General features: G+C 42.5%; 2 protein-coding genes across 2 annotated transcripts in view; both read left to right on the top strand.

The window, feature by feature from the left end:
* Positions 1-3,963, top strand: part of mfsd14ba (major facilitator superfamily domain containing 14Ba) — a 14,243-nt gene extending 10,280 nt beyond the window's left edge. The window contains exon 12 of the mRNA XM_079364322.1: positions 1,084-3,963. Coding sequence (XP_079220448.1) covers positions 1,084-1,356 — 273 coding nt within the window. The 3' untranslated portion in view covers positions 1,357-3,963. The remainder of the gene's footprint in view (positions 1-1,083) is intronic.
* A 1,173-nt stretch (positions 3,964-5,136) lies between these two features.
* Positions 5,137-11,601, top strand: LOC306837504 (uncharacterized protein). The gene is made up of 7 exons (XM_079365231.1): positions 5,137-5,230; positions 6,352-6,471; positions 7,283-7,645; positions 7,760-7,873; positions 8,361-8,915; positions 9,456-9,572; positions 9,686-11,601. The coding sequence occupies exons 1-7, from the start codon at positions 5,149-5,151 to the stop codon at positions 10,294-10,296; spliced, it is 1,962 nt and encodes a 653-aa protein (XP_079221357.1). The 5' UTR covers positions 5,137-5,148; the 3' UTR covers positions 10,297-11,601.
* Positions 11,602-12,304: the final 703 nt, after the last annotated feature.

Raw genomic sequence — 12,304 nt, 5'->3', positions numbered from 1 at the left:
ATTTTAAAGAGGAGCAGGCGAAGCAACAGAGTCTGCTTCTGGACGCTATAATGAGAATATTTGCCTTCATATCGGTGCTGCGTGTAGTCCAATAGAATCACAAAGAAAACGTCCGAAAAGAAAACGTGATGCAGCTGTTTATTTACGTGCACGGAGGTCGTAGCGGCCGCGTGCAGACACTCTATGCACCGTGCAGCAGTCTGTTGGTTTGAGCTGAATCCTCCAGAGAATATCCTGCAGCGTTCTCACATCAGCTCACTCAGGCATGCTGCAGAAAAAAAGCACCAAAGGTCCGGCAGGAGAAACTCCGGCTGAAGTCAGCGTGTTCACATATACAGGCCCTCCAGGCAGTTTTTAGGAGGTTTTCAGCATGTGTGAAAAAGGGTTCATGTGAGCTGTGTCAGGAGCAATGCAGAACCACATTTACCACAGATGTGTGAACGTTAACATGCAGGCAGTCATAGCTCTGCTCATGTAGCCTAAATGACATCATTAGCTCGCAGACAATTTCAAAAGTTCGTTGCCCAGGAACTTCTCCGTTTCTATCTTTCACTCTGATGGAGAAGCAACCTGATGTTCACAGACGAGCGCTCCGTCTCAGGCGGACGTATCGACAAACATGCAGACAGCCGCCTGTGTGGGGAAGCAGAGTCCGCAGTTTAAAGAGTGATGAGTGGATCTGAGGTCATCCAAATCCACCTGCACACACAGATTGTCCTCCAGCCTCCAACTCACACTCATTATTTTGCAGATCTGGGAAACCTGTGCCCACATCTTAACACATAGTGTGACAGAACAGGGCGAGCTTATCTCTGTTTGTTTTCAGAATTATGTTTAAACCCGGCTTCTTCACTTGTTTTTTGTGTTGGTATTTAAGACCCCTGTACATGCACGAGTAGATTTTGGAAAGAGAACAAAATCTCCTCCTGCCTCATTAGCTGTAAAGTTAGCTGGCAGACTTAAATCTGTAACAGGTGTTCAGAATAACTTAAAAACAAAAATCCAAGATTGTCTCTTTGTTATTTAGAAACCTGATAAAAGACAACAAAATGCAACCTTTGTCCTTCTTTGTCTCTCTCTCAGCGAGCCCTCATCCCAGGTCCGCCCTTCTTGTTCGGGGCGTGCACCGTGGTCATCGCCTTCATCGTCGCTCTCTTCATCCCTGAGAAACCCACCTGCTCCTCCTCGTCCTCTCATCTGTCCCTCAGCGATAAGCCCCGCCCAGACAGCAAAGAGTCCATGTCCTCGCTGGCGGGTGTCCACATCAACACGCCTCTACCGGGCAGCGACGAGGAGACTCCTCCCACTGCCAGCGACGAGGACTTCGAGCCACTCCTGCAGGACAGTATTGTTTGATGGACAGCTAGAATTGACACACAGGGCGGAGCTTGATGCACTGACACCCTTGGTTTAAAGGGCAAAAGAAGCGGTTATACATTTCCAAGGCGGGACTCAGTGTTCTTTTATTGTCTGAAGATTGACCGCAAGAAGCTCCTATTGCATTCTCTTTGCGAGAAGGAAATATTACTTCCTATTAACGGAGGTATCAACATCCTTGAGCGACCAATGAGGATGTTTCTTTTGCAAGGGCGTCTGAGCTGCCCATACGATGTCTTTGGTTGATTTGACAGTTTTTTGATTGAGAAGGCGGAGCCAACCGGAGACCATCGATTGATTAACAAGCAGAGGGATCATCTGCGTTTTTAAGGAATGGACACGCCCATTTTGGGGGGATACGCCCACTTTTGGGACTCACCCGCATCAAATCCCCCGTGAAGGGAGAGAGAAGTATTTTTGAGGCTTTCGTGGAAGGATTACTGCTCATCATCTTTAAGCTTGAAGTCTTTGATTGTTTTTGTGATAAACTAACAAGGTATTGTTACCTTCAGCTGTATCATTTGAAGCTGTATTTAATGATTTCTTATTGTTCGTTGTACAAAAAGAAATACGTCTGCAAAAATATTTACAGCAGCCAAAACATCAGTGTTTATATATTTTTTTTGTGTGTTGAACATTTTTTGTTACAGGTTTTATTTTGTTTGTTTCAAGGGATTTTTATTTTTTTTAAGTGTACAGTATCTCACCTGCTATTCGAGCTGACCGCTGACCAGGTATGAATGTTAAAAGCTAAGAGACGCGGCGGCTACATGAACTCTTTCATGTCATAATATCAGTTTGAAGAGCTTAACTTTTAATTGCCAAGTTTTTTTTCTTCTCTTTTCTCAAATTTCACCCAGGGAGATATTTTAGCCAAAAAAGGCCCTTAAATAAAGGTATATATATTTATTGTACATATTCTACAGATCTTAAGATGAGAAACCCCGAGAATGATAAAGAGGTTTAAGTTAAAAAAAACAAAAAACTAAACGCTCCAGTTTCAGTGTAACGCTCCTTCTTTCACCTGTTTGTCACTCTACCTCAGATCAGTGTGTTTTATCATCCCTCCCCATCGCTCCTTCACCACTGTTTGATGTTTGATATCAAAGTCACTTTATGAAAGTGCTGCTGGCTGCTGGCAGCAGGGAAAACCTCGGAGCTGCAACTCTTTGTCAACGCGATGCTCGGATGAAGCTTTCCTGTTATCTCAAGATATTCCTCTTTTAACATCACCAGTTGTGGTGCTGATTAAATTATAAGTTGCACTTTCCTATATTTAAAAAAAATAATGTATGTGTATAAGATTGAGATAAATGATGGATTCTCAGAGTGACGCCAAATGTATCCTGCACCTTCTGCTTGCTTTGATTTGTGTCATCACTATGACACCCTGAAGATGTGTTGACTTGATCTTGTTTTTGTGGCCTGAAGCGTAGATGTGAAGGTTATAAATGATGCACTTTCCACTTAGACCCTGTTCCTCTATATTTGATTTCATGTGTGTGCTTCAGCGTCTCGTAGTCCTTTTTTTTTTTCTTTTTTTAAATGATATAAGGAAAATCCGATGTTTGATTTTCAAGCACACGTTGCAGTCGTGTGGTTTTCTCGCTGCCAGCGGTATTTTATGAACTTATACTTGAAGTATTGAAAAGAGATTTAATGAGAGCTTTAGAGTAGAAAAGCTGAAGACTTTAAGAGAATATATAACAGACACAGAGTGATTTGCTTTATGACCTTAAAATGTACATGAGAATGATCTATTGGTTTGTATATAATGTAAGTGCAGCGTGGGTCGTTCAGAGTGATGGCGGTCGGCCCTTCACATGTCAGTGCGGTGAAGCTCAACGGCGCTCACGCGGTCCAGACTCGGACGTCTGCGCTCGGTTTTTACAACTCAACGAATCAGAGCGTCGATCTTTCTGTTCTACATTTCTTCTTCTTCGTTCATACAAACAATTACTTCCTGTTTTTTTCTTTCTGACTGTTTACATGCACATTAGTATCCAGGAAATCATTCTGTTCTGTATTTTTGTCTTTTTTTTCAAACATGATGATTATCTACTCTTTTTATACGGATTTAAAGGTGCTAGATCAGATCAAGATATTTGCATTTTTCTCAACTGTTTTAATTTTTTTTTATATCAGTTAGATGCTTCAGTTTATTTTTATTGACATAATTACAACACCTGTTTTCCCCTCTGTTAACGTTGCATTCAGATATATTTCTCTGCTTTTTTTTTTTTTTTTTGATAACCCAGACCCTCTTATGTAGGTGTGCATAAACCAGGATGAGTGTTAATCCAGGTTTCTATAGTCCCAATATGATGTTTGTATAAGTAACTATTCCAAAAACCCATCTAACGAGTAGGAGATTAGTGTACATATGAGCACTGCATTTGATTTTACTCTCACCTGTGAGGCTGACTCAGCGGTGTAAATATTGTACATGCGTTGGATGTCTGTACATGTGAAGATATTAAATGTACATGGGATTCACTGTAAATACACGCTGTCTGTCGTCTTGTCTGGAAGTTGTACGAGCCAGATGTTGGTTATTGGAAATTAAAAACAAAACAGCACTTGAAATCTGAATGGTGTGTGTTTTTAAAAAAAAAGAAAAAAAGAACTCCTGTTTGACGTGGTCATTCCCCTCCTCCTCCTCCTCAACGAAGAAGTCAAGATAAGGATTACAAAGTGCGAGCTTTGTTTTGGGCTCTTTGTCCGTACAGCAGCCATCAATTAACATCATTCACATTAAACAAATATTATGTAGTACTGTCCTGAAAAAAGTACAGTATATAAATAACGTCAGGTTCTTCAAATACTTCAGAAAACACACAAAGACGCATTATATCCCAGTGCTGTCTGTCTTATTTCTCAATATTTAAAGATTTCATAGAAACAAGGACACTTTACTTTTTAAACCTCTTCAGTCAACACCGGGGAACTGTGAAGCTCTGAGCAGAGGGAAGCTGCTCGTACTCTGAATGTATAAAGTGAAAAGTCACTGACAGGCTGATTGGTGTGCGTTAGAGTAGCCAGTTCAAAAACAGTCTGCAGAGATATGTGATGTTTTAGCTCCATTCATTTTTCCTGCAGTCTCAATCAATCAGATCAGATTTCTTTTTGAGTGCACTGACAGTTTGCCAAACCAGACGGCTCATCTTTGGAAGGACATTTGGTCGTACACTGAGAGGTGTAAAGGGAAGGATGAAACATAGACAGTGTGAGACACAGAAGACATTTACAATCTGTTGCTGCATTGATTTTAGAAACTCTGTCCTGTCCTTAATTTGTCTTTAACACAATTAAATAACACAAATGAAAATGTAAAAAAAGTTATTTAATAAGCGTTTAAGTTAAAATAGTTTAATAAAAGGCAGGTTCAGTGTTAAAGCACCAAAAGTGCTAACCTCAGTGTTTCAGCTGACCTGTAGCTTTCTGGGAGTTTCTTCCAGGTATAAATATAATATATTGATTATAGGTATACATATTATATATATATATATATATATATATATATATATATATATATATATATAATCAGTTAGATTAATGCAGAGCTTCAGAGCTGTAATAGTCAGGCACTATCTATATGCATGTTTTTATGTTGTTTATATGTGGGCAATATCTCCCTCCGCGAGCAGATGAACAGCGACCTCTCCAGGGCAACTGCGCGAATATCTCCGTTAATCGTCCAATCAGAGCCCGCGTTGTGGGTCATGTGACCCCGCTGCGTCATTCAGGAAGGGACGAACAGCAACAACAAACATGGAGGCGTCTCCGTTTGGCTTCGCAGCGGAGCGCTACTGGACGGAGGAGAAAGAGAGGGCGCTCATTGCGTTTTTCTCCAGTAAGTCTGACCCTCCAATACAGCAACTTTTCTTACCGACCAAAGTTGCTCTGTTTTTGGTCGATGTGTTGTCGGAAAGGGGGCAACATTTTCCGGCAACCGTTGCCTCTAGCAATGAGCAATATCGACGGTTAAGAGCAATGGCGACCAGCAAAGCAACTCGAGTAAAACGAGCTGTCAAATACATTTAAAGGACTTAAAATGATGATTTATTGCGTATTTCTCTATACATTAATAAAATTAAAGAAGTTTGTTGACTTTATTTGTTGTGTTTGGAGCAATATTTTGAGTCTCAGGTTCAACTATTATTCAAAAACTTTGGCGCAGGTGGGATCTTAAATGTCACCTCTAATTTAATGAACCACTCATGATTCTTTGTATTACAATAGAAATCAAACACACTCTCGAAAATAACTTCATAGAATGAGTCCTAAAAACTCAACAGAAATGAGCAATATTGTCCAAATACATTGCAAAGCAGTAGCAAAAAAAATCCTGCAATAATTAGAACAAAACATATATACATATATAATTATTATCAAATAAACTCACATCTTTTTATTTAATGTCTTATCTGAATAAAAGGTGAGGCAATAACAAGAAAAATCAAAAACACAGGGACATTTTTTCCAAACAGATAATTTTAGTCCTAATCCATCAAAGTCTGCAGAATAATACATCTTTAAATCGTGTATTTTAGATCAACACATAAACGTTTTAACAGCATTTTAAACAATTCAGCCAGTTATAATAATGTTGTTTACTATAGTATCGTACTTTAGTGTTTCCTTCTTCAGTCTTACATTTTGCTTGCTTAAATTGCATGATTTTTACCCCTTTTTGTATTTTTAAAATCAATTAATAAAAATGAAAGGATCTTTATTTGAGATGTGATCGATACCGTGCTGTATCGATGATCATATCTTTCATTGATTTATAGGATTATGTAACATACGCCTCCTCGCTCCTACAGGCTCTAACTTTAGAGACTCGTCTCATGTACCGTCCCCTGACACGCTCCTGGTCAGAGTGGAGACGTAACAGTCTCTCTGTCTCTCTCTCTGGACTCTGTTTAAATATTGACGAGTCATCGTGGCTGACATGTTTCTGTCTGTTCTCAGAGCACAGCTGTTTGTGGAACCACAAGTCCGAGAGCTACCGGAACCGACAGCTGCGGTGGAAAACTCTGGAACACCTGAGGATCCTTCTGTCAGCTCACCCTCCTCCTGTTCAGTTCTCAGGTAAGACGCAGACAGTTAGATAGATAGATAGATAGATAGATAGATAGATAGATAGATAGATAGATAGATACTTTATTGATCCCGAGGGAAATTCAAGCTTCAAGTTTCTGCATTGAGAAGGCAAAACGGCATTCTTCTATATTTATTGATTTATTGACATTTGAACGTCTTTGTTATCAAATGGAAATGACAGCAATATGTGATGAAGATTTAGAATGGAGAAGGGGTAGTAATAAATAAGTTTATATTTCTTACTACTCCTTTTCGGACATGTTACTTTTTTTTAAAAATATTTTGATGATTATTTTCTTATTATTTTGTTGTTGTCTTCACATGTTCGAAATAAAACAATAAAATAAACATTTCTGGGGTAATCCCTATTTGGTCGTGAAATTTAAAAATTGGCGAAGTGAAACAATTTTATGTCATAAACTGTATTTAAAGGAAATAATGGATCCCTGAACTTTGTTTGGATCTTGAAGGGACCAGGAGAGTTACGGTAACTTCTCACGTAGCATTTTATCTTCAAACATTTTTCCAGGGTTTCTTTATAGAGTTATGAACATTTACCACAGAATCTGTACACTTCTCCAACTTTCACATTTCTCTAAACTCATCAGAGCACCTTAAAAAAAAAGGGGTTGAAATCCGAACTTTAATGAAATCATATCTTTGGGTTTATTAGACGACTCTCTGCCGAGCGATAAGCAAAATGTCTCGTCACACGTCAGGCTTGAATCCTTGAATCTTTCCTGGTGTCGCGTCAGGTCAGCAAACAAAAATCCCTCCCTCCTTTTGTTTTCCTTCGCAGTTGAAGACATCAAGAACAAGTTCCGTAACCTGCGCACCACCTTCCAGCGGCAGTACAAGATGGTGAAAGCGAGTGAGGTGTGCAGGTCGGACGACGTGTTCGTGCCGCAGTGGAAACACTACCAGCAGCTCATGTTCCTGCAGGCCTCCTGGGACCAGGACGACGGCCACGACGAGCTGCCGCCGCTCTCGCCGCCACAGGAGGAGATCCCCTCTGTCCCTAACCCACCGGGACTGATCGTCTCCTTCCTGCCAAACCAGGAGACGCCCCCGTCCTCCTTGTCCTCCTGCATCCCCTCCAACATGATGGTGAAATGTTTCTGGACTGAAGAGAGGGAGCGTGAACTCATCGCCTTTTACTGTGGTAAACAGAAGCCTTATTACGAGCTCAGGTCAGATTCAGAGAAGGAGAAGAGAAGTGAAACTAGTTTGAATCCGTACGATGACAGATTGGTTTGTTTTGTGTTGTCGTTCACAGACCATGGTTGTCTCTGGAACAAGAAGTCTGAAAACCACAACAACCGGCAGCTCAGATCCCGGCTGCTGGAGTCTCTGAGGGGGCAGCTGTCGGACCACACGGTGCCTTTCTCAGGTAAAGATCCGTTGTTTGGATTGGTCCAGCTCAGCGCAGCATCACTGTGAGAGGTTTGATCCCCACTGGAGAGGAAAGAACAGCACCTGTAATATTTGAACATCCAGGGATGACCTTGGACTCTGAGCTGATGCGACAGCCTGAAGAGGTTTTCAGAGCATCTTAACGCTTTCATTAAAAATGTCTTTATCTGTATGGAGTCTTGTTGTGATGGTTTTATAACAACTTTAAAAACTCGATCCTGTAAGTGACAAATTCAAGTACTTTGGGAACAGGTTCGATTTCCCCTGAAGGGTGACGTTGCAGTTCTGTAGCTGCGTGTTGGAGCAAGCCAGAACTTTTCATAGCTTTCAATCTTTCAGGCTCCTTTAAATGTAAAACATCAAACCCAGTTTATTCTTAATTTATAGAGCAACACAGAAGGAACCAGCAGTCAATACATTCAGAAAACAGACATGTGAGTATCTACATTTCTTTTGTTTTGCAGTTGAAGACATAAAGAGCAAGTTCAAGAACCTCCGGACCGTCTTTCACCGCGAATACAAGGCGGTGCAGGCGAGCAAGGCGTCCGACAATCTCTACGTGTCCAAATGGAAACACTACCAGCAGCTGCTCTTCCTCTGCGAGTCCTGCGACGAAGACAACAATCCGGACGAGCTGCAGATGCTAACGCCGCAGGACGACCTGGAACACGGAAACCGAACCCCGTCGTCCACTCTGAGCAGCTTCTCCTCCAGCTCCGCCCACACCAACAACAACATCATCAAGTTCAACGCTCCCTCCAACGACGCCAAAACCAACCTCAGCGCTGACGTCTACCAAATCTTCCTCCCCGAATGTCCAGATATTCCCAAACTAGCCGACCAAACGTGCACTCCCGCATCTCCGCCGCCGTCATTCCCGGACTTCAAACCGTCCTCGGACACCTTTGCTTTAAACTCCTCCAAATCCGGCTCAGCTCATCCCGACGGCAGGCTGAGCGCAGACTCCCGCTGTCAGTGGACCGAAGCTAAAGTTCAGCAGCTCATTTCCTTTTACTCTGGTGGGTTTTCGTCTCTTCTTGTGTGTGAGTGTTTGACGTCTCGCTCGTTCTCCTGTTCGAGTTCAGTCACTCGTTGAATTTGTAGATAGTCGACTTCCCAGAGAAGTGAGAGAGAGAGAGAGAGAGAGAGAGAGAGAGAGGGAGACAGAGAGAGAGAGAGAGAGGGAGAGAGAGAGAGAGACAGAGAGAGACAGAGAGAGACAGAGACAGAGAGAGAGAGACAGAGACAGAGAGAGAGAGAGAGAGAGAGAGTCAGCTGAAGTTGAAGTTGCTGATTTATGAGTTGCGAGATGAGACGAGATTAATAACACTGACCGCCGCGTAGACATCTTAGAGATGGAGCTAAAGTTCGAGGCATGTGACCGATTGACATTACCAGTGTGGGAAGTTCGTCCCCCTGAAGATGTTCTCGGCCCCTCGGTTAGCGGCGGATGACTCGGAGTGCGGTCACGCCGCACCGTGGCGTACTCGAGCAGGATTAAAAAGAGACCCGACTGAAATGATGAGTCTAAATGAGATTGTGTGTTCTGCTTCATGTAGAGCACAGCTGTCTGTGGAACCACAGGTCCGAGAGCTACAGGAACAGGCTGCAGAGGCAGGGCCTGCTGAAGACGCTGAGCCGGATCCTGTCTGAGAATGAGCCGGTCCCGTTCTCAGGTAGCGCTCGAGTCCCTTCCACAGGAGCTGCTCGCTTTGTGACGTCTGAATCATTTCTTTAACGTTCGATGAGTGTCCACGCTGACGTTTTGTGTGCTCCGTTCCTTTTGCAGTGGAAGACATCAAGACAAAGTTCAGGAACTTGCGGACAACCTTCCAGCGGGAACACAAGGCGGTGAGCTCGAACAAAACGTGCGGCTCCGAGGACTTTTACCTCCCCAAGTGGAAACACTATCACAACCTGATGTTCCTCTGCGACTCCTGCGACGAGGACGAACGACCTGAGGAGCTGCACTACATCGAACCGCAGGAGTCCCGCCTCCTCCGCTTGGACAGCCAAGCTCCGCCCCCACCGTTGCATTACCACGCCGCTACTCAATGTGGAAACAAACCGCATGTCGCATCGCAAAACCTGGAAGCCCCGCCCTCACCGACTCCCCCAGACTCTCAGCGCTCCTCCCCCTCCTCCTCCCCCTGCACCTCCCCGTCCTCTCGGACTGACAGCAGAGCGTCGGGACGCAAGCGAGCGAGCCGACGCCCCCCTGCCATGTCCAACGACGTTCTGGACTTCATGAGGACGTTGTGTCAGAGGCAGGCGGCGTCTCCGCACGCCGGCTTCCTGAAGTACGTGGAGGAGTGTCTGAACGAGACGCCGCCGGACAAAGTGAAGAAACTGAAGAAGAAAATAATCGAGACGATCCACAGCGTGTCAGACGAGAGTTAGCGTCTTTATCCTTCACTCTTAACACTTATTCCCGTTGCTTTCCAACAAATACTACTTGGTGTAAAGTCATTCCAAACTGAACCTTTTTAGAAACCTGTCTGAACATCGAAGCTTCATTTATGTAGCTCACTCGGATCACAGAGGTCACTTAACGTGCTTCTGAAGCAGTTTTCAAACATACTCATGAAAATGTCTGGAATATTCCAGGACAGTCCCAGAAGTCTTCCTGACTTCCCTCTTCACATTCCCACCTCAAAGCGGGAGACTTTCCTGATAGGCTGGGACTCGACTGGGTCGATTCGACATGACTGATGCTGTGATGAGCAGCTTTGGTTTTGTATCTTTACAAACAGAAGAGTGGAAGAGAAAACACAGGTGAGCAGAGAAGAGGTCACACATCGGCTCACCCTCCTTCACGGAGAGATCTGGAATAATTACTGGTATATTCTGTGTCAAGAATTCAGCTGTCTGCTGTTTGCCTTCACACGTGCAGCACTCTGGGAAATATTTGATTGAAAATAACAATACAGGACACAAAATCCAGAAGAGACAAGTCCAAAGACAATAAAAGCAGTGACTATAGAGTTGAATTATAAAAGGTAAAAAGCGGGAATGACAGAGTGACGGATCACAGCTTTATCATCTTGACCCTCTAAAAGCTGTGACCGGTCAGTGACTGTAGGCTGTACACTACTTTTCACAATGCATTGTGGGAAACATTGAGTCCACTATCTTGGGTATAATTGTGTCCATTCATTATTTCGGACAGCACTACAAAATGCTTTTCTTGTGATTGTGGAGTTTTTCCCGACATGAGTACACGAGACCTCAGTTCCTGATTGGACAGGAAGTCCTGGTTTATTGTTTGGAAAGGTTCCATATTTATTCTTGGCATTGTGTCACTAGTTGGAATCCCCTCTGAGGATCGCTTAGCTGGTCTGAGGCTGATTCTGATGTTTCTTTAAGACCTGAAAAACGAAGGAGATTCATCTGTATGACGTAAACAGCAGCTGTATCAGGTGACGTGGTTTACAACATGCAGATACAAAAATGCTAAAGAAACAGTAAAGAGATAACTACCCCTTTTGTCCAAAGGGGGGCGCCAAAAACAACACAAACCAAAAGTTAACTCGCAGGAGCTTTAAGTGAAGAACACTAAAAGGAAGGAAGGCTAATAATATTAGCCACTTAGCATTGTGTGTTTCATAAACAAAATAATCCCTTGCTGAATGTTGAGCACCTTAAGTCGAACAGAAACACGTTTGCATACGTAACGTTAGCATGCTACACGTTTACAATTCACTTTATTGTACATTTTTCAACATGTGCTGGACATACAGAAGAATCTGTATGGCATAAACTAACATTAGAAAGATTTAAAAAATATATGCAAAAATATAAAGGATAAAAATACAGATTTACAAAAATCCAACACATCCTGCCATTAAGAGTTTTAAGAGTCTTTATTATCTTTTGGACGATGTCAAAAGAAGAGGGATCAGGAGATCAGATCTGTTATGTATGGACACTGCTTTCTTTCTAGTTTTTATTTATTGTGATCCATCCTCTGATGTGGTTTTGTCGAGATCACATTGTTCAAATGTTTTTTTGTTTTTTTTATCTTAAATTTGAAATCGGTTGGTGAAGACGCTTCTGACCCGTGTCTCTGCAGCGTCTCCTAAACAGATCTGTAAGTGTGGGAGACCGGTCTGTCACAGTGTAATGAAACATTTTAAGGCCGTCTTTTAATATTTAACGTGAAGTTCATGGGTTCCTCTATTTTAAAGCTTTGTTACCTCTTTTTACATTTATTTTACAAAACATCTTTGCATTAAGCTTTTCTGCTGCTCAGCTGTACAAACTTTTAAAGCCGATAAATCTATGCATGATATGACTTTAAGGATGTTTTAATATTTCTGCTCTTATTCAGTGTTCGAGTTTCAAAGAATCAAAACCTTCCAAGCAATAACCGTCTTATATTTGTGAGCACTATAACATGTTTTTATTT

The sequence above is a fragment of the Symphodus melops genome, assembly GCF_947650265.1.
Source record: "Symphodus melops genome assembly, chromosome: 16".
In the NCBI taxonomy this organism is placed as follows: Eukaryota; Metazoa; Chordata; class Actinopteri; order Labriformes; family Labridae; genus Symphodus; species Symphodus melops.
Note: the sequence above shows the minus strand (reverse complement) of the source record. Positions and strands in the feature narration are given on the sequence as shown.